The following is a 22,999-nucleotide window of genomic DNA, read 5'->3' on the forward strand; positions in this document are numbered from 1 at the left end:
ACCCCCAATCTGGTGGAAACAGAAAGGGGTAGGAGGGCTTCTTCCTCTATCCAGGTGTCTTGCTAGCCTTGTGCATGTTCAGTGTGAGAACCTCCCCCCATCGCTGCCTTGGCCGAGAGCGGTAGGGGGGAGACTGAAGCTGAGCTGCAAAACTCAGTGTCCTCCCTGTGACCTGCTGTGGTTCACGGAGGCATTCTTTGTCCAGCTGCATGCCATGCCCCTCAGTACTCGAACCTCCAACCTTTATCTACCAGTAACAGATGGAGTAGGGAGTTCCATAGAAACAACCTTGTTGTAAAAAAGAAAAAAAAAAAAACCCTCTATAAAACCCAGCATCCCACGGACTAAGGAGGGAAGGGAAATTATTCTTCAATATTTGTCAATAATACGCTCATATTGGGGGAAGAGGCCTTGTGGGAAAGACTCCTTCATTCAATCATTATTTTATTCATGTGATACCACGTTGCTGAATGTCCCATACCATGTTAGATATGGGAGAAAAACATTGAGTTCTCTATTGATCAAGAAACTTGCAATCTGGTGGAGGGAATATAAGACATGACACATATCAGTGTAGGTTGGAAAGAGCTAAATTTGCCAAACTCTAGATTATGATGAAAACATTTGATCTTATTTTTATTTCTGGCACCTAGCTCAGAGCCTGCTCTACATTACAGAATGCAGTAGTCACCTGATGGAGTAGCGATAATACATTTGTCACTATTAAAACTCTGAAGAAGGCTCCGAGAAAGAGTCAGTTAATGTGGAATTTTGATTGGATTTTGACGACTTAGCTCAGCCCTAACTAATGAGGAGATATCACCCAGGCGTCCTGGATTGCTAGTTTGGCATGGAACGGGAGCCTGTTCGGAATGGGACTCAGCAAGTCTAAACCTGGTTTGGGAGGAGGAGTAGACACTTTGCAAAATGATCTTTTGGAGTTGTTATAAGTTTCTTGCACACGGTGGACAAGTAGGTGCAAAGCTGGAGTCTTCAGAAGAGTTGGGAGGAGCCAGGAGGACATAAACGCCCCCTGTGAGAAGGCAACAGGACCTTCCTGGAAGCCCTAACTCTGCCCTTGGCCCGGCCCAGCTCTCCTGGCCTGCGGTGGCTGCCACGGTTGTGGGTGTTCCGTGGCTTGTAGATCTCTCCAATCTCTACTCCAGCTGGAGCTGTAGATCTCTCAGTTCCAGTCTCTGCCTCTTTCTCCCCACGGCGTTCGCTCTGTACGTGTCTCTGTGTTTCTTCTTGCCTTGAGAGCAGAGTTCTCAGCCTGTCTCGGGTTCGTAGGCTCTGGCTGCTAATCAAAAGTCATTTCGGTGTTTTTGAAAGATCACTTTGGATTCTTTTGATTTTGCGTACATATTTTTTGAGTGGCATTGCATCACGGTAGACCTCCACTTACCTGATTCGATAGCTTGTCCTCCTGGTGGACATGCTAAGAACTGGTGGCCAGCTGGCCCCTACCTAGTTCATGTCTGCTCCACCGGTTAGGTGCTGTCTTTAGCGGGAGGCAGTAATGTCTGTTTCAAAAGCTGCTTATATTAGCTGTGTTTGCTACTGCTACAACAAAAGTTAATTGAGTATGGCATAAACAACAAAATGGGACTCTAAAAAGAAAGCAAGCTTTTGTTTCTACGAAAAATTAAAATTGCTTTGCAGATACCCAGTTTCCTTCTAAAACAGTTGTTTTCAAATTACATATGGGCAAGACATTTTTGAAAAATTAGAAACAAACAGCAGATAATTCTAGAATAGTTCTTTTTTTTTAAGATTTTATTTATTTATTTTTAGAGAGGGAAGGGAGGGAGATAGAGATAGAGAGAGAGAAACATCAATGTGCGGTTGCTGGGGGTTCTGGCCTGCAACCCAGGCATGTGCCCTGGCTGGGAATCGAACCTGGGACACTTTGGTTCCCAGCCAGCGCTCAATCCACTGAACTACGTCAGCCAGGGCTAGAATAGTTCTTATTCAGATTGTTCTAAAAGTCTTTTTTATTATTTGTACTTTTTAAGTTTTGAGTGTGGTTTATACAAAATAAAGAACACAGAATTCCTATCAATGGATCTGTGCTCAAATCCAGATGAAATAAGCTATTTTAGTCATGGATCACTTTTTAAAAATACATAGTTTATCTTCCCCCTGCTGCATTTACTACCATTTTTGAAATGTGCCTTCAGCTACATCCAGGCAACAGAGCATGCCTTGCCTGCAGCATTTCACACGTGGGCTGTGTTTAGTTTCCAATTCCAATGTCTTTGGTCAAAATTCCTTGGACAGATTTATGAGATTCGAAGGTCCCTATGTGACTCTCTGGTTGCTCCTCAGCTTCTCCAGGTTTGAGCAAAGGTGTTGAGGGCAGTGATGGAGATTGATTTCTTCTGTCTAAACTGCCTCTGGAAATGTTAATTGTATGCAAATGAGCACAGGGTGCTGGACCTCTCTTTTGAATCAGGGTGTAATTAGTACTACCCAGGATGCCAAATTTCAATAATAACAAATATCAAGAAGAAAACCTGTAGTTGTTAGAAACAATGTGTTCTGCTGTAAACCTCAAAATGTGGCCAAGGTGGTTCCAAAGTTCAAGGACCAACTATGACCCCGAATGCTTATCTGTATTGCTTGACTTCCTCAGAGCAACCTTGAGACTACAGGGGGTCCTTATTTTGACGAAAGATCCAAAGTGCAGAGGGTTGAAGTGACATAACCCAAGGTCGCCCAGGTACAGCATTAGCAGTTCGCAATTCAGGTCAGCTTGGTTCTCTTCAAAGCTTTCCCTGCTTCCACCGTGCCGTGCCAGAAAAGGCAAACCCATAGTGGGCAGGAACAATTGCAAAGAACCAGGCAGCCAGATGGAAGGCAAGAGCGGGTAGTCCACTCACACGGGGTAAACACAATACTTTGGGTGAAGTCAGCTGCTGCAGGAGGGTCACAAGCCATTACCACTGGGCTTCCGCTCACTGCCCTACATTTTATCAGCAAGTAGAGGGAGTGACTGTGCCAACCACAATACTAGACAGAGTGTGAAAAACCCGCATTAACTAAGGATTCCTAAGCGCCAAGGAGAAAGAAATAGCTCTGGACTGGAAACAGCAGAGGAGGCCTCCTGGAGGAGGGACATCTGAACATCAGACTGGGGCGTTGGTGAGATTTTCACAGGAATAGCCCTAACATTTGTAGCGTTCCTTACAGTTGAGATAACACTTTTTTTCAGGCATTATGCCATTTGTCTCTCAGAGCACCCCCATGGGTTAGGACAAGAAGTATCACTTCGAACTGAGAGACGAGGAAACTCATGCCCAAAGTGGTTCAACTACTCGCTGGGAGTCACACCAGAGTGACATGGGGCAAGCACCCGCAGCCACGCTGTCCAGCAGAGACAGGATGTGAGTCACCCACGGGACTAAAACTTCCTAGTGCGCACATTTAAAAAAGCTGAAAAGAAACTCTTCAAGTTCATAGTGCATTTTATCTAACCAAATACACCCCAAATGTTGCCATTTCAATGAGTAATCAACATGTAGCCAATATATGTAAAAAGATATTTTGCATTCCTTTTTTTTTTGTATTGTCTTCAAAGTCTGGTGTCTATTTATGCCCACAGCACAACTCAGCTGAGACTAGGTGCGTTTCAGGCGCTCCGTGTACACACATGGCTAGTGGCTGCTGTGCTGAGCGAGGCGGAGTTCTGATTCCTAGTCTTTCTGCTTCACTAAACTGTCTCACAAACCCAGTGTAGACAGTGAGGAGTAGGGCCTCTAACACCAATGGGACAATAGGAGCATGTCATTCAGGGTCCTAGTGGAACAAAATAGGTACCTCAAAAGGGATAACGGAAGAGAGTTTAATGAGGAGTTCAGGACCACAACAATGGATGGTTACACACCCAAATGCTAGGACGAGTGGATCTATAAACAATCCTGGCACCTGGCATCCTGGAGCTGCAGGTGAGGGCTGCCTGATAGATGCTATGATGGCCTTTGCTATGAATGAGCAACCACTGGTGCCCCACTGCCTGGCAGGATAGGAAAAGGGGGAGGTGGATCCATGGACCTCTTTGCCCTTCCATCCAGTGCTTCCCTTGGCCAAATCCAGCCAGAAGCTAGAGGGTAATGGCCTGTTGATGCATCCATACAAGTGAGCCTCCTGGGGCACAGGGTAAGGCGGAGAAGAATCAAGACTGGATCTGGAGGGCGAGCAGGGAACAACCGGCAAAAAGTCAAAGGCTCAGGAGAGCAGGGTCGTGTTCGCTGGTGTGGGTTGTGTGTCAGAGCACGGGATGGAGGCGGCCAGTGACGTGACTGAGAAGCGGGGCCGGAGCCAGGCCGTGGGAGGGCTGCAATGCAGGGCAATGAAGTTGGCTTGTATTCTCTGGTCAGGAGCAATCCGTGGAAAACTTTAGTGTGAGGTCTTACATAATCCAAACCGGACACTAAAGAGATGGTCCCAATAGTGTTACACTCCATGCTGGGGTTCTGGGATGTGAACTGAGAAAGAGATACTGGAGGTGTATGAGAATCAAGGCCAGCCGCTTCACCATGGACAAAGGGCAGGGGACTGTGGCTGCAAAAAGAGTGAACATGGGCTTCCTAGGCCTTCTTTTTGTCCTGGCGACAGCTCTCCAAATAGAGAGGGCGCAGCTGGGCCACCGCGGGGCTCACCGCATCGGTGGCTCCCTGTGCGAGGAGAGGATCCACATTCTTACCCTCAAAAATGCTACGGGGGCACTGACTGCATGACACAGGAATAGAGACAAGGACAGATGGAGAGAAAGCAGTGGCCCGTGCACCACACATTCTCATGAGGTTCGGTGTGTCCATAGAATGTCCTAGTTCATAGAGAAAACAGGAAAAAGTAAAATGCAGCTTCTTTTTTTCAAGAAGAATTTTAGTGTTCAGTGCCTCCAGGTGGTTCGGACAGTTCATACTGGTTAGGAACTGGTTAGCGCCAGGCAGAAAGCTGTTCTGTGTGAGAGCTTCAAACGGGATTAGAAACAGGAAGGCAGGGGCAGTCGGTGCATAAGTGGGGCAGAGAGCATCAGCAGGAAGGGGTGGGTCAGGTCCGCAGATGGGTCCTGTTGAAGGAAGTGCGTTTCCAGGGGGTTGAGAGGATTGTCCACAGGCTCCGCCAGTGATGCCGGGGGGACGGGCTGATGCAGCCGTGCAGCAGGATACGGATGGCGGGCACGTGGGGCTCAGAAATGAACATGATGTGAGACATACTGACACGGGAACAATCCAGAAGCAAAGGATGAGTCATGATCAATCACCAAGAGAGCAACAAGAGATAAACAATGGTGAATGGCTATTTAAATGTAAATCAATGAGATTAAAAGTCAGTTCCTGTATCACACTAACCACATTTCACGTGCTGCTCCATAGTCGCATGTGGCTAGTGGGTCTGGATAATGCAAATGTAGAACGTTTCACAGCAATGCTACTGGACAGTACAGTTGCAGCGCATTACATATTGGGGAAGGATGGTGTCTGCAGTAACATTTTACTTCCACTCTCCAAAATGCCTGAAAGAAGTAAAAGCAAAACTATGGAAAGAAATGAAATGAAAGTATGAAAGAAATAAAGCCCAGAGATAGAGAAGCTTACGATGTGATGATTAGGACGATGCTTCCAGATGAAACCTATTTCTTAAAAAAAAAAACTTGCTTAGGCAGAACTCCACCTACTGAAAGCCCCTCATGGGAAGGAACAATAAAAAGTGAAGTCAGACTGGGAGATGCAGGAAGTTCAACATGGTTGTTAACTGCCAAGAAGAGATGTGACTTCCAGTTTAGGAGGGCGAAGACCCCAGGAGGCGTACCTGGAGAGGGGAGTCTTTCCCAACTCTGTTCATTCCAAAAACTATTTGGAAGACACCATTATAGCACTCATTGTATATTCATTGTGTCTGCTTTTCTTCCCAGCTTGGGTTTCTCCCCTTCTGGACTCACAGCCATTGTGAAGAATGTAAATGAAACACATCCAATCTGCAAAGAGTGTATCAGCGTAGAAGAACAAATAAAGAGCACAGCAAATGGAGAAAGAGATAATTGCTTACGGCAATATACAAGCGAAACACTCATGGAGGTCACAGCTGGGGGAAACAGTGAGGGTCTTTGCAGAGGAGGTGACATTTGAGCTGAGCTTTGAAGAGCAGATAAGGTTTAGGGGATGAAAGGAGGGTTCTACCAGGTAGGGAGACAAGCATAAGCAGAGGCATGTGTGTACTAGTGATAAGGATGTTTAGGAAAGTCCCAGTAGAAACTACAGAATAGTTACATAAAATATATTTATAATGGATGAGGATGAACATGACCAATGGTACATGGGTAATCTGGAATGTAAGAGATGGAGAAAAAAAGCAGGAAAATGTCTTGATGGTATGCAGCTTAAGAGATTTTGGACTATGAGGATACCCACTGACCTGGAACAAAAAAAAGAAATTTTCAGCCCTGGATGGTATAGCTCAGTGGATTGAGCATTGGTCTGTGAACCAAAGGGTCACTGGTTCAACTCCTAGTCAGGGCACATGTCTGGGTTGTGGGCCAGGTCCCCAGTAGGGGGCACGGGAGAGGCAACCACACACTGATGTTTCTCTCTCTCTTTCTTTTTCCATTTCCCTCCCTCTAAAAATAAAGAAATAAATAAAATCTTTAAAAATAATAAAAAAGAAATTTTCTGAGATTCTGCCACTCTTAGGTCAGCCTTGAATTGACTGTTCCTTGAAAAAAGGAATGAATGAATGAATAAATAAATAACAAGGCTCTGCCTTACTAGTAGTTAACAGTTACCTGTATCATTAAAAACAATTTCCTAGATACTATAGGGCACGAACATGAATCAAACCAACCAGTGCAGAACTTAGTAGGAAACCCAACTTTCTCATCCAATCTATTGTCCAAACCTCTAGCTTATGTCATTGTTGTCTAACAAAGATGTTCAACAGAATTGCTTTAACATAGCGAAAACATCTGCTGCATTTAATAATAAATCTCCCTACTGCTGTAGCATATGGCATCACCAGAAACTTTATTCCAGCGCCCCCAGAGCTTCTGAGACACTTTGAAATGCCACGATTACCATAAGTAGGTTTTGGCAATTCTCAAAGCTAAAAGAAAAACAATTAATTCATTTTAATATTTAAAATAAATATGGGCTGTTGGGATCACTTGGGAGGAGTAGTGGAATTACAAGAACTGCAATAATTAGAGTCTAACTCCCCAAAGAGAGATGTTCCAAGATGTGGCATCCAGATGGAAAATTCCCCGAGCAGGTCTGCGTCAGCCATGAGCTCAGCCTGTCCCAGGCTCTGCTGAACTGGGTAAGAGTCCTTCCTCCATCGAGCTTCTAATGGGGTCACCATGGACACAGACCTCTGTACTTTTGTGCAGGAGAATTATTTCAACATGACCCCTCACATACGCAGAACTGAAGCCACGAAACAGTTTTAATGCAGTAAAACTCAGTTAAATAAATATTACCCAGAAGATCTTATATTCCAGGCACTGTGCTGAATAAATACCAGGGAATCAGATACATTGCATAGAGGCACCTGCCTTTAAGTAGCTCTGATTGGCCAAGGAAAGAGAGAAATGCAGACTAGTTGGTGTCTGAAATGGTTCTATAATAGAATGAACTTTAAGGCATTCTGGAAGCACAAGAAAATTTATCCTCATCTGGGGAGAAGCACGCAGAATGTTCCGAGTAGAGACAAGAGGAAGGAGGTGGGCTTTTCAGGCTGAGCGAACCACCCAGCGCAGGGCACTGAGACAGCAGTCTGGAGAGCGGAGGGTCGTTTGGTGTGAGCAGCAAGGAGGCACAGAAGAATCCAGGACAGAGGGCAGAGGCAGGATCCTGGAGGGCTTATTGGGACATGCACTGGGGTCTGGACTTTGTCTTGGAGGTAATGTGGCCGTTGCATGGTTTTCCTGCTGAGAGGAGACGTCATTGTCATGGTCATCCCAACATCTTCTCTATGCCTTGAGCACGTCCTCTGCCCTGGGCTAAAGGCAACTGTTCATCCTTAATCCTTAATGCTCACCGCTTGGAGAAAGGAATAGCATTATGTTCATATCACACCTACAAAAGCCAGGTCTCTAGAGGGAAGAGTTTGCCTAAGTTCTTACAGCCAGGAAGCACAGGAAGTACAACAGGAATCCAAGTCTTCTAGACATTGAAGATGTTGCTTTTAACCCCATACAACGTACTGGGTCTGAACCAGACCAGACTTTTGGGATGGAGAGCACCTTGGAGGAGAAGCTGGGGACCGAGAGGCCAGACAAGAGAGGTTTAATATGCTCTGTGCTGGTTATAATGGGTGATTAAATTATTATTATTTTTTTAAGAACAGAGTCCTTATCTGTGTGAAGGGCCAATATGTGCTCAACTTCTTGAAGCCAGTCACCTAAATTAAAGATGTCAGCCTTTGGGACCCTCCAGTAGTTTCTGCCCAGCAGCGTATCAACTACTAGGGGAGGGGAAGGAGATGTCGTACTAGACAGCCATCTTCAAGGAGCTTTGTTAAACTCCTACTCACAAAGAGACACGGAACAACACGTTTTAATGTAGACTGGTCTCCCCTGCTTGCTTGCTCTTGACCTTAAGAACCATGCATACAACCTCAGGCCACCCAAGAAAAAAGCCTGTTAGGAAGGACCTCAAACATCTCGCCATGCTCTGGGATCTGCCAAGCAAGAGGCAGCATGGCTCATGGGCCATGTATCCTCTGGCTACTGGCTGGGTGATTTTTCTTTGGTAAAATTATTAGTAACCACTCTTAAATATTGACAATCTTAGTCTTTTTATAACCATATATTCCATGCTGGTTTTCAGGCACTGCTGAGCGGGCTGTGTACAAGGATGATTATGGGTTGCTGGTAGGGAGCTCACAGCTTACCCTAACAAAAAGGCATGCAGTGGTTGAGATCCAGCATGACATGCTGTAACAGAGATCTGTAGTAGATTTTGTGTATATACCCAAAGGAGATACAGTACATTGAACAATGCCTAGTAGCTAACACTCCGTAAACATGTATTTTTCATTGAATGGGGAGGTGCAGTGGTATGCCATTGAGTATACACGTTTGCTAGACGGGTATCCCCAGTGTTGTGCTCCATCACATCATATATATCCTAACATCAATACCTTTGCTAATTCTTTCTTTCTTCTAATAATTAAAGTTCTACTCATCCTCCAGGCCCAATCCAGAGTAGAGAGGGAGTCTTACTTGCCTCTGTCATGACTCCAACATGGATGGGGGGGGGGTGGATGGATGGACAGATGGCTGGATGGATAAATGAATTACAGGAGTGAGTTATTTGCCCCGACAAACTATTGTATGTTTTCCCTTCCTTCAGGATGTTGGCACGCATTGTTTGACCTTCATGCAGTACTCTTTATCACTTCTCTGTGAGCTAAATCCTATTCACGTATCGGCTCAGGCATGGTTGTTTTAGGTAAACTTTCTGTCTCTAGCTTAGGTTTGACCCGTCCATCATTCCCACATGCATCTGCATCGTCATCCATCTCTTGGTATGTCTGGTAAACTCTGTCAGACAGGAAACCAGTCGCTAGTGACCATTATGTTCCCAATGTCCAGCAAAGCTCATGGCACATAATAGACTCTCAATAAATAAATTAATTCAAGGTTGAAACGTATTAAGTCATTTAAATATTTCCTTTGTATTCTATCATGAGATAAAGCCAGTACTTGAAAAATGGCACAAAACTTGAACATTTCTGTGGAATAAGGCCTTCGATTCTGCTTTGAGAAGTGTTTTAAAAGTGCCATTTAGTCTCCTTTGGAATAATTTTCCAAGGAAAAAGGATCTGATGTCACTTAGGCCCTTGAGACAGTATCTCCTTCACCCAGTATAGAATTGTTAACAGCTATGTTACTATAATTAGCTTTGATAAGAGGTTAGTGGGGATGGATTTGTTACTGAGACATTATACTTTTAAAGACATGGAGCCTAACGCTGAGTTCTGACCACTGTATACCTGAGGACCACATCCTGATTTCCTGCAAGTGAGTGACTGTCAGTTGGGGTTGCAACTGAGGCAAGCCAATCCATGTCTTCTCAAATGAGTCCTCCTGGGACTATGCTATGCCATTGATTCGTAAACATTGTGATGCATAACCACGCTAATAGTCACTGACTTGAAGGTGCCTGCATGCAATATTTCTAACAATAAGGAACCTCTCGAGGAAGGGTATTACAGATGGAGACACTGAGACTCGGACCTTGCTCAAGCTCACTCAGATGGTAAGCAACTAAGCCAAGAACTCACAGCCTGGGCAGTCTCATTTGCAAAACTTCTCTGCCCACCTCCACTGAGGAGGTGCTGAGGAATAATGGGAACCTGAAGCGGAGATCAAGTGTCCACGGAAAGTAACTTCAGCATTGAATGACACCGAGCCAACTATCTCAGACACTACTGCCGAGGGAAGAAAGGTGGTCAGTGTACCAGAAATGCTTTAGCATCATCGTGAACACAGGACTGTAACAAATGGACAGCACATTTTACTTCATCCTCAGAACAAGGAATCTTCCACCACAAGAGAATCTTTTCTTATAATGAGGCTGACTTAAACTATTGTATTGCTTTATACACATGATCTCATTTGAGGCAAACCCAATGTTGGAAATGGAGACATTGCCCCATTTATGGGTAAGGGACCTAGGGCTGAAAGTTGGGTGGCTTAGGTGGCCCATCTAGGAGGTGCCATAGCTGTGGCATCAATTCTAGTGAATGTTTCACTGTGTTCTAGTTGACACTTGTCCTTACTTCTGCATATTACTGCTTTCTTCTTCTTTTCACCGACTTACACAAAATAAAGATTAGAGAGAATAGAGGAAGATCCTTTTACCATGTTAGATTTTTACATCACAGTAACTTCAAGACATTCTATTTGAAGGATGAGAAAAGAAGTCTTATGGGTATAGTGAGGCGATCGTTTTCATTGTCTCCAGTACTTCACAGACATTAAATAAGAGGCTGAGCTGCCCAGACAACGCACCCACAGGTGCAGTCCTGGCTGTGACAGAGCACCAAGAAGAGCTGAATAAATTATTAACACGGCTGCATTCTCTGAATTGGCGTAGATCCCGTGGAAAGAGTGACGTGTCTGCCTGGCAACTGTTCCGCTTTGCGGAGGAACACGGTATATAGTCCCTGGAGATACTCATGTTTGGTGTACAAGGTGATTTCTTTCTTGGAGTTGTTTTTCTAAATTGTTTTATAGGGTTATTCAGGTTAACGACAATAAATCTGTGATGAGGTTCCATAATTGTTTCAGACATTCACTTACAAGCTTTCCAATTCTGGATCCTGAGAAGTCCATGTAGGGCCTGGCTATTCGGTCACTTGCTCAGTGCCCGGGGCAATCGCATACGGCAGTGGGAGCTGAGTCCTGGCCAGCTGCACCCGGCCTGTCCGCCTCCCCTATTTGCACACAGACCTGGCTTCCTCCATCCCAGAGAGCCACGTTGTACCTGACGATTTGCTCAAATTAAGAGGAAGAAAATGCTGCATTTTTTGCAGCTACTTTCTTTATCATTTCTCAAACCATTATTGCATAAGGCTAAAAATAACAAGTATGTATTCATAGACTACTTAAAAAAAAGAGAGGCCAGTATGGTAGGGTATAGTCACTGAGCATAGAATTCCCAAGAGTATATAAACATGTTGAACGTAAAATATGTTGATTCTATAAACCATTTTCAACACATTCTTGTTATTCCTCTTTGAAAACTGCTTTCCGAGGTGAAAACAGGCGTGCATTTTTAATAGATGAATAATTGCAATAAGGGCACGTGTTTATTCTTCGAAAGCTAATTTTACTGTGGTGAAACATTTCATCTGAGACTAGAGCTATTTTTATAATTCTTTTCCCATCCACCCAAGAAACTCCTTTATTTTAATCTCTTCAAACTGGAACTCAGGCTCCTCCCCTGACCTACCCTGCTTTCTCTATGGTGCCCCCTTATTCTGGGACCCCTATCACGTTCCAAAACATTTACTATGTTCAACCTTCTCTTCTAAAAACCAGGACGAGGTATTAGGAAACACACAGGTCAAGATTCTTGTGTGGGCTTACTGTCATTTCAGTTGCTACACAGTGGAAAAAATTATTTGAAATGAAAATTCACAGTTTCAAAAAAAGGAAGGTCAAAGATGAGATTTATAATCATTGTTTAGGAATCACAGCCTTATTCACAAACACGGATCTCAGTTCAAAGCATCAGAAAATCGCTTTGGTGCCTAGAATCATTTCATGTGTTGTGGGCAACAGTTCAGTTTGAGTGTGGAGAGCAAGACCAGCCCCCTTTGTGTACCCAACAGGACTATTTTAGACACTGAAACCCATGACACACACTCTGAGAGCACACGCGCACGCCAGGCTGTGTTCGGAGAGAATAAAAACTCTGTGTCATTCGGAAACTGGCTGGGAGGCAACCAGGGCGCACGGCATTTCCAGCCATTACCTGTCTCTGGTTTTCCGTCTCCAGCCGCAGCCTGGCCTCCACGCACCTCCGCGTCTCCAGGAAGGCCTGGCGCTGGGCCCGGTCTGACAGGTAGCTGATGAAGATGCCAGCTGTGTTCATGCACATGAACAACACAGCCTGGGCCACAACCTGGAACAGAATGGCAAGCATAGCCTGGTCAGGTGGTTAAAAGAAGAGCTGTTTGTAGGCAAAGAGAGAAAAACAAACATTTCCAAGGTAGATCTTAAGGTAATAATCCAAATGCTTAGGGGCAGGTTAATAAAACCATGTTCTTCATTGAGGTCTTGGGCCTGATGACATCCCGTCTGGGAGGGCCTGCCTTGACCTCTCCATCTAGTTTAAAGCTTCCCTGCCCCCAAGTCTGGGTTTGCACCTGGTTTGGAAACATGACAAAGGGGCTTCTTCTCTCTTCCTCACTCAACCTCCTCTCTCCTCCTCACCAGCTGAAGGTGTGGGCCTCTTAAAGGGCCAGGAATCAGGTGAGAAGAAGGGGAAGAGACTAGTAAGAAAGAGGAAAGGTACTGGTTGAATGGCACCGTTGTGTTTGACCTTGGTGCTCCTGGGTCCTCCTAAGTAGCGTCCAAGTCCTTCTGTTCCGAGCTCAAGAAAAGACATTGCGTTCGCCTACTGCCTTTCATCTCCATTGCTGCACCCAGCTCCTAGGCACCCACATCCCCTGGCTGGACACTTAGCCCCCAAGTCCCGTGCTCTTGGCGAGCTGTGGTGTGCTTTCATAAGCCACCCTTACAGCTGGGGTCCTGGGCCTGTGCTGAGGCCTCCCTTAGGCTTTTGGACTCAGATCTGCCTTCATGGGGCTCACGCTGGAGCATCAGTGGCTGCGCCCTGGGAGGAGGGAGCGGCTGCAAAAGGAGGGCAGCCCGAACACTGGAGAATGAGGAAAGCAGGGGGAGGCTGTGGAACTCCCTGCAACCCCTAGTGGGCTCAGCCTCAGCCTCGCAGAGGTGATGTCTATGCACATGTATCTATATGTGTACACGCTATACCCGTGAATATATATGGATGTGCCTGGCATGTAACAGATGGCCAATGATCGTCGGATATAAATTTTAAGGTGAAGCCCTTTATTTCCAAATGCTTATAGGTCTAGTGACGTAACATGCATCTTTCATTTATTTCATAAGGGATGCATTGCAGATTTTCTTCCTCCAGGTTAAGGAATATTCTAGAGGGCCATGAAGTATTACAATCTTTTGTATGTATGCTATTTTACAAAGAGTGTTTATGTCTATTATTCACTGTGCAGGGAAGGCGGTGGAGGGGCCATGAGGGAGCCAACTCCGGGACCAGACAGAGACAGGCCTCAAGCCCCCTCCCTAACGTTTAGTGCCAGGGGACCCAAGGGGTCAACTGAGTGTGGATACCAAGTAGCTCGGTTTGCTGATACGCAAAGAGCTTCATGACCCAGCTTACAGTGCTGGGCCCCCATTAAGGCCATTTCCTTGCCATGTAAACTTGGCCCAGTCCATTTTTCTGGCCTTTACATTCCCCCCCCCCTGCAAAACAGACATATTTTCCAAAAACGTGGTTGGATAATCGATGAAGGCAACTGTCAAAAGGCCCCGTCACACAATCATTGCTCACTAGGTGTCGACTCTGTCGTGGTTATGGTCATTATTATTGCTTTCGGTGTCTCTCCTGTCTCAGCAGTGACTCACTGAGCATCCGAGCAGGTCCCCGACACTGTCAGGCGTAAGCTTTGAGGAGCCCTTCCGTGACGTGACAGCAGGGACAGTGAAGACCCGGAGGGCTCAGGGAGGCACGGGAGGAGAGTGACAGCGGGGTCGCAGCAGCGGTCCAGCCCGACAGAGGAACAAGCCGTCCTGCTGGCATCCTCTCCGGGGCTGCGGGCTCTCCCCACAGCTGCCGGCCCTGTGACCGTGCTTCCTGCCTGCCCTTTATAAATAGTACATGCTGAATTAGAAGAAGGAGCTATAAATAGTTCTCAAGGAAGTTTAAAACATAGCAGAGCCATAAAGCAAAGGAGTATACTTAAATGAACATCTAAGAAAGAGGTAGAGAGAAAAGGACACAGGTGTGCGGAACTCGGCTGGCACCCCGTGACCAGTAAACCCAAACGATGAAAAACCTACACAAAAAAACCCCAAGTTCAATCAATGATGTCGTGAAAAATGACAAAGGAAACAAGAAGAAAAGGCAGTCTTTTCAGAAGGTAACAAGAAGAGAGAGTTTTAAAAATAGAATTAAAAGCACAAGTGACCAAGGATATAAGATTTTTTTAAGAACGGACTGAAAAAAAAAAAAAACAACCCTCTGGCATTAAGGAGGAAGCCAAACTGTTAAAGGCTAAAGGCGGGAAGAACTGGAGGTGAGGAGAAAATAAAGCGATTGAACCTTTTAAAAACAGTCAAGGCAACAAATGACGAAGTTAAAAAATTTTTAAATATGAGAAATAGAACAGGTGGCAGCACCAACTTTAAAGAGAAGTGATGTCAGTGCCAAGTAGTTTAAGACAGGAAACATTTATTTTTACTCCGCTGCATTCAGAGATGGACAGACAACACAGCTGCCACAACTGTCCCAGGAGGGTCTCCCGCCTGAGGGGGACTGCTGCTTGGAGTCCTGCTGGGAGTGCGTAGCAGCCTGGAACCTGCCGAGCTCCTTGCTCGTGGACTGGACGGTTCCCGTTCGCACACCCCAACCTCGCGCCAGGTGCTGTGCTTTGGCCTTTGCATGGGCTGTTTTGTGGACAATCCAGTAGCAACTCTGCTTGGTCTTGTTAGCTCCATTTCACAGAAAAGAAAAGTGAGGCTCCCGGAGGTTAAGCAGTCACCCAAGATCACTGAGCTAGCTTGTGGTATTAAGGTGGCCGACGGCCCTGGTTTGCCTAGGACACAGAAATTCATTTTAAAACTTGTTCAAGTCTTTTGCCCATGTTTTAATTGTTGTTTTGTTGTTTTTTTTTTGGTCTTCCTGGAGCGGAGTCGTGTGAGCTCTTTATATATTTTGGAGATCAAACCCTCGTCTGAGGTATCATTGACAATATGTTTAAAATGTGGATGGTGCCAGGAAAACCAGGAAGAGTTTTCTCATGCTTACATTTAGTTAATGTGAATTTTAATTAATTACAAGTTCAGGTGGGAAAGAAGAGAAGGAGGAGAGAGGAGAGGAGAAGAGGGGAGGGGAGGGGAGGGGTGGGGAGGGGAAGGGAGAGGAGAGGAGGACGCAGGGGCAGAGGAGGAGGAGGAGATGCAGGGGAGGCAGGAGGAAGGAGGTAAAGCAGTTTGAGCTCTCTGAGCCATGCTACCCGCTCAGGAGCCCTGCTGGCCTCGCTGACAAGAGGAGGAGCAGTCTGTTTCAGGTGTGTGGCCTCCAGTAGTGTGCCCACCCCCCTGGCCTGGGTGTGCCACCAGGACCGAAGTTTCATCCTCTCCACACGTCAGGGTCCCTCAACACAAGCCGGCTACTTCATCTGGAGCTCGACGGCACTGTGGGAAAACTTGTCCCTGTTGGATTACTGAGATATGATACATCTGTTCACTAGCTTTTTTGTTTTGAGCATTTTTGGGGGACTCAGTTGCTAGCTTTAAAGGCTAACCCCAGTGTAGGCTGTGATTGTGACGTAGGTTTTACCCAGGCAGCAACGTGTCCTATTATGACACATATAACAGAAAACGCAGATGTGAACAAAGGAAGTAGACGTTGGAAGAGCCATAGTCTTAATGACACCCCCCCCCCCCCGAGTCTCGCTGTTAGCAATGGCAAGTGCATGATAAATGTTTGTTGAATGAAAAAGTGAATTAATGTCCCCTACGTGGCCGGCAGTCAGGAAAGAATATCGGGCATTTTGCAGCCCTGCGCCGGGAATGAAGTCATCAATATTCACAGGCAGGCAAATCAGATATGTTTTGGAGACCAAAGTGGGCACTGATTCGATTCTCCTCCCTCTTTGTCTCGGGCCTGTCGGGCACTGCATCTACAGTGTGTTATGGATGTGGCGAGAAAGGAGGCCGCAAGTCTGCAGGGCCCCTGAGGCTCCAGTGAATGGCTCCCCCGCGGGAGGGGCCCCCTGGTCAGGGCACAGGCAGGGCGCCGGTGGAATTGCCACCTGCAGCCACATCCTTATCCCTGCCACAGGAGGTGAAGGAGAGCTGGGGATCTGGGTTAGCTGCCTTTCGGGGTGCTTCTGCTTCCAGGCTGAGCTTCAGGAGTCTGCACATGGGGGTGACAGTCTGAGCCTGCGGTAGTTTCATTCTGCCTCGGGGGAGAGGTGTGTGTAGGAGGGTCTGGCTTCGGGAGAACACTGTGGGCGTCTCCCGTTGTGCCGTGTCAGCCCCAGGGGTGTCCTTCGAATCGGAGGTGGGTGTGGGGGGGGCCTGAGACAGCAGGCTCCATGAGCGCATCGCATACCCCACTCCCAGAATGAGGGGGCACCCTGGTGCTGTCCAAGAGTGGGGGGTGCCCGCCCTCCAGAATTCAGTATGCATTTTATATCAAAGGCCTCCCCATGCCTTTGTATCCCTGGTAGGTGCAGTGCAGCAGTCTGGGAAACCAGGTAGTGGGGGTGTCTACTCCCAAAGAGCTATTTGGGGAGCCTGGGATTACAGAGCCGGAAGCCCTGGGCCCTGCAGCTTTAGACTTCCGGCTTCCCCCAGGCTGCACACCTGGGCCAGGTGACATAGCGGGAATCCTGGTAACCACGAAACATGGCATGCTGGGCTCCTCGTGCCGAGAAACCAGTGGACAGGAAGGGTTCCCCTCCAGGTAGGCTTCTACCCTGGCCTGAGAAAGGCATAGGAACTGGAAGTAGAGACCCCGGAAAGGTGAGATTCTGGGTCATGCCGTCAGGTAAACCTACCAAGACCAGCAGAGGTGCTGGCTGAGGGCAAGGGGGATGTGGGAGAAAGAGAAGGAAGGCAGTGTAGACCAGTTGGGGACACAGGACCAGGCTGCAGTAGTGGGGACTTTCATTTATCCCTTTTAAGTGCCCACAACAAGGACAGGCCCTCGGGAACCTAGAAGAACCGCTCTTAGAACCTGGGGGAAGCAGGTCCCAGCGGCACGAGGGGTGGGCCGCGCTGGGTCCTGGGCTGAGCCACCACATCGTCCTTCGCTAAATGTGTCCAGAGAATATTCTCCTAGGACCGGTGCTGGCACAGAGCCCTCAGCTCTCAGCCTCCTCCGAGGAGCTGAAGAGAGTCCTTCTCGCCGAAGGTCGTGGAAGGTCACGCTCTATTCTACGTGGAAGTGTAAATGCTCGTAACTCCAGCTCGGATATGTCAGGACGTTCACCCCCGCTGCAGGACTCCCCACGGCGCGCACAGCTTTCTGCTGAAAGGGCATCACAGCCCAACCTGTCCCTTTGTTCATGTCCACTTTTGCCCTTCCCACGGGCGCTGATCCCAGCAGCATTCCCTAGCAGGCTTCCTCACACCGCTCTCCCTCTCAGACTCTGGGAGGACGGAACCTTACTAATGTAGTCAGCCCCCAGTATTTGTTGAGCAAATGATTTCAATTAATGAATTGCGTTTGTACCATCCGGACCCCCAGATAGATGACAATGATAACTATCTCATAAGTAGTTTCATCCTTTCTTTGTTCATTTTGTAAATACTTACTGAGCCCCAAACAGGACCTACGCACTTAGATTTAGAGTCCAGTGGCAAATAGGATATCCCAGTTCCCTTCCTCATTGATGGGGCAGCCGGTGGGGACTTTCATGTAGATCAAGTCGTTCAAGGGAAACCTCTCTGGGTGTGAAATAGTTCAATGAACCCTGAAGAGGAGGAGCTGGCTGAGAAAAGAGGCGGGCGACAGTTCTTCCAGGGAGGGGGACCCTGCAGTGTGTACAAGGGGGGAGGGCTCCTTGTTAAAGCTCTAGTCTTGCTCCACCTGGGTACTCTTGGGCCGAACCACTGCTGGGTTAGGGTGAAAACCACAGGAAATGATTTTCTACCCATAGATCTCTGCCCCGAGACTCCGTTCTCCCAGTGGTTTGCACAAATCAGAACTGCCTTCTCACCGGCGTCCCCCCCCACCTCCTCCTCCTCGCTACACGGCAGATGGCTGTGTCAGGGAGGTGGTGGCAGCAGCTCCTGCGGAAGTTTCTGGTGGGAGCATGAAGGAGGTGTCCTATAATGCCATGGTTACTATGGCGAATTTGATTGGGTCTTGGGTTTGGAGAAACCATTTGATTCATCATCATTAGTTAGGAGCTGAAAATAGCGCCGTCCTAAGAGCTCGTGTTCTGTCAGAGAGCAGCAGTTTGGAGCTGGCTAAGTACAGCAAAACTGCAGTGTTCTCCCAACTCACTGAGCTCTTGGTCCTGACTTCCCCAAGGAAGCCCACGTTATCTTCTGTTTTACTTACAAAAAAAAAGGTGTGTATTGTTACAAAGGAATATCCCATGGACCTAAGAAAGGTTTAAAAAAAACAAAGCGTTCCTTAGGTCCAACCTGAGTAGCCCAATTCAAATGGTCCATCTAAAGAGATACAGTCAGCTCCATATGGAATAACTTTGTGAAGTTTCTCAACGGTGCGTTTTCAGGTCTGGAGGGCAGAGTGGTCCCCCTAGCACTCCTTCCTCGGACGAGGACCAGAGGGTAGAGCTGGTTGAAAGTGGCAGTTCATCAGTAGGCAAACCTTGGCCTACACCTGGTTGTAGTAGGCAACAAACGTGAGCTAATGTGTCAACAAGGGCTCAGTTTATTCTTTCTCTTCCCAGCGTATTAATGTAATGTTTGACTCCAATAAAGTGTTCCTCTAAAGTGCAAGTACACGGTGGTTCTGAGTAAGCGCAGTGTGTTTGGGTCTGCAGTGCTGAGCTAGATCCACTTTGTGACACATTACGTATAAAAATATAACAGAAGCCAGGAACATAAGATGTCTCTAGCCCACGGTGACTCATGCCTAAAACCATCCTGTTCACCATTTTTTTTTTTTCATAAATTTGCTTATTTTAGATTTATGTCCTAATCCCACCACTGAACACAGCTCAGTCTACTTCGCCCGATTTTCATCAGTGGGGCAGTGAACCTGCCAGGACAGGCCGTAAGATGAAGCGTGTTAACAAATGGAAAAGTCCACCCCGGGACTCTGACCCAGTGGCGCGAAGGTCTGCTCCTGGGATTCTTTCTTCTCAACTCAGCACAAGGAATTTTATCCCACAGTATGTTTAAGGGAATGTTCTGCTCAGGGAGCTACGTGGGATTAAAATAATTCTAAAAACTCAGGAAGCTCTGCCTGTAAGTAGTTGTGGGAAGGGGAGACACGGACTCCTCCTCTCTAAGCCTCCCACGCCTCCTTGTTAAATGCGGGTAATCGCTGGACCTGCGTCCTGGGTGGCTGTGTGTGAGAGAGGTAATTACACGGAGCCCTTGGCGTACGATGAGCATGCAATACATGTTTGCTGTTACTATCAATAGCGATTTCTTTCTCTTTATCTAGATGATACAGTCCTTTAATGAGGAATTTTGTGTCGTACTTAATTCTTCTGGACTCCATAGCTATTGTGAGAACGCCGTTACTTTGCAAACTAGGACGCTCTTGGCAGTGAAAGGAGACGGCATAAATCTGGGGTGTCCTGGACACACCGCGGCATGTGGGCATCCTACCTGCAGTGCGTACTGCTGGGCGACACACGGGCCATGTGTGTGAGCCTTCGAACTATATTCCCGGGCAATTGCTCAGTAAAGAGCAGTCACTGCAAATCAGTAAGTGCACAGCTCTGACCCCATGTCAGCTGGCAAACAGACTAATCCCTCTTTCACCCTATGGAGACACCGGCCATAAACAAATAAGTAAAAAAAAATTATAGCATCTCCTGTGCACTGGCGAGAAGTGCCGTGGAGAAACACGTAGCTGACTGAGAGAAGAAAGCAATGGGAGGAGGCGGGAGCTGCCTCCTTCAGGGGCAGCCGGGGAAGGCGTCTCGGATACGGTTATATTTGAGCAGAGGCCCCAGAAAGGTGAGCACACCATGCAGGTGTCCAAAGAAATAGTGGAAACTATATATTCCATTATCAGGACACATTCACAGCAATCGCCCTGCTGAAGGAAAAGGCAAAAATTGAACAGATGATGGATACGATATGAGCTAATCCACTTCACAGGGACCGTAAAAACTCACTTCAGGTTCACATAGCATCCTCTCTGTAATGTTGGCTATTTGGTCTTTAAACACTTCCTAACATATAGCTTTATCCAGCTGTTACCATTGCAGAGATAATAGATTGATTAATTTTCTCCTAGGTGCCTGGTGCTTTAGAAAGAATATTTCATTCCTAACAATAACCAGTCAGAATGGGGGTGATGACACCCACTTTCAGTTGAGAAACGTGAGGCTCGAGAGGTGAGAAGACTCATGTACACGCACGGCCAGGGGGCGGGGCCAGGGGGCAGGGCCCGGGCCCGAAACACTCATCCAAGGCCGCTGATTCCAAATGTGCGGCCTCTCTCCTGAAGCCTCTGTTTTTAATCCCAACACCTGGGTGAGAAGCCTGTGTTCGCCTGAGAAGGAGGACACACATCACGACCCAGTTACTGATGGAAATTCATTCCTTCTGTCATCACGCACGACTCTCTCCTGAGACCTATGACATGCCAGGCCCTGTCCTCCATGCCGGGGACACTCTGCTGAAAAACAGACACAGCTTTTCTGTCTGTGCGCCTGCCTCGCTGGCACTACAGCTAAGCGCCTTATTGGGGATGGTAGGAGGTAAAAGTGGTGTTTTAAAAAGTAGAGCAAGGTCAAGGGAGGAGGAATGGGGGGTGATGCCATGTGGGAGAGAGGTCACAAATGGAAATCAGAACTTCAGGGTGCATGCTCTCATGGAGAACGTGGCAGCCAGATGGAGGGTGAAGCATGTGGGTCTCTGGGTGAGGGACATCCCGGGGGTAGGCAACGGCTCGTGGTAAGGCCGGGAGCGGGTGCTCCAAGGGTCTCTAGGAGAGAGTGAGCTGGAGCAGAGTGAGCACTGGAGAGAGCGGCGGGAGCCAGGGAGGAGGAAGGCAGAAGGGCAGAGGTGGAGCTTGTGGGCCGTGGCAGGGACACCAGCTTGACGAAAAGGGGAGTCACGCTGGGTTTGAAGCAGAAGAGGGGCTGGCTTGCTGACTTATATGCAGCTCCGAAGCTGTCCTCCCAAAAGCTAGAACTGGCAGGACACACAATTGGTATGTAAGCTACTTCCTGATTCCTTCTAAAGTTCGTTAGCCGTGAGAGTCACTGTCCTGCCCCCATCCAGGACACTGGAGACAGACAGCAGCCTTTGGTGGCTTTGAGCATCCCTTCGAACTTGGAATGCCTGTGATTCTAGAAAGCGAAGCCAAAGGACTGGAGACCCTCGGATGGGGATTCCTTGCGCCCACCCCGAGTGTTTCTGTGGACAGTTATGTTGGCTTTTGAACTTCAGAAAATACAGAAAATATCGTTTGCATAACTCCCTTGATGATCTGGGAAGGGGAATGCTGGGAAGCCAGGGAGCAGGCGCTGGGTGGGCTGGAGGAGGTGCCCCCTCTCCTGGGGACTGTGGGGGCAGCCGCCAGGGGGCGCTGTTCTCACTGGAGACCACCAACAGGGCATCTGTTTCCACTCTCCACCAGGATCAGGTGGAGGAGCCAATTAGCAGTCATCGCCTGATAACCGTTCATCTCTCTTGCTCTTCGGAGTTTTAGAAATGGTGACAGAGAAGTTGGCCAAGTAAGAGGAAAAGGAATCCCACTAGGAAATGCTCAGCTCAGGACCACTGCCTGCCAGTGTTTGGAGGGCAAGAAACCTTTCGGGGCCACGCTTCCTGGTCAGACAAGCAGCACGGCTAGGGATTTGCACTCTAAAATCAGGTTATTATACCACTCGGTACATTAAATGCCAGAAAACTAAAAACATAAATTGCATTACAAACCTCAAGCATTTTTTTTCTTTTTTGTATGCGTGCTCTCTGAGTGGGTCATTCAGGGTAAGTGTTGGTTCAAGGGGAGGAAGTGGGCTTTGAAATACATGTTCTCCTCGAACACTTCATCAATACAGTGACTCAGTGGCATTCCAATATTGTCTGCATTAGCTGTTATTTCTTTTAAAGGTCAAAGAGAACACTCACAGACAGAGAAGTTGTTCTTTTCCTTTTCCTTTTGGTCAAATACACCACTTTGGAGAAATGATGTTTATATCAAACATATTCTTTCAGCTTTCCACCAGATCATTTGGAAACACCAAAGGCACACACTCTCATTAATCAGGCTATTGGCCACTGCCTTGGCTTGAACCTGCTGCCAACTTCTTCACTTTGGCCAAGCTCCTCTCCCCGGAAGCTCTGCTCATTCACTCAGTAATTACTCAGGGAGCACTACTGATGTGCCAGGCTCCAGTCTAGGGGCCGGAGAGACAGCAGCAAAGTCAGGGAATGGGGGTCTCTGCCTCCATGGCGCTTCCACTACCAGCTGCATAATAACAGGTAACACTTATGCGCTAGGCACCGTTCCAGCACTTTGCCTGAATCGTCTCTGTTAGTGCTCACTCC

At 47.4% G+C, this 22,999-nt stretch overlaps 1 protein-coding gene across 3 annotated transcripts in view; it reads right to left on the bottom strand.

Moving 5' to 3' along the window:
- ADCY8 (adenylate cyclase 8) overlaps window positions 1–22,999 on the bottom strand; it is a 156,817-nt gene that overhangs the window by 116,626 nt on the left and 17,192 nt on the right. For all 3 annotated transcript variants that reach the window (XM_036031429.1, XM_036031428.1, XM_028533875.2), the window contains exon 2: window positions 12,486–12,635. In XM_036031429.1, coding sequence (XP_035887322.1) covers window positions 12,486–12,635 — 150 coding nt within the window. The remainder of the gene's footprint in view (window positions 1–12,485; window positions 12,636–22,999) is intronic.

Source organism: Phyllostomus discolor, chromosome 7 (assembly GCF_004126475.2).
Source record: "Phyllostomus discolor isolate MPI-MPIP mPhyDis1 chromosome 7, mPhyDis1.pri.v3, whole genome shotgun sequence".
NCBI lineage: Eukaryota > Metazoa > Chordata > Mammalia > Chiroptera > Phyllostomidae > Phyllostomus > Phyllostomus discolor.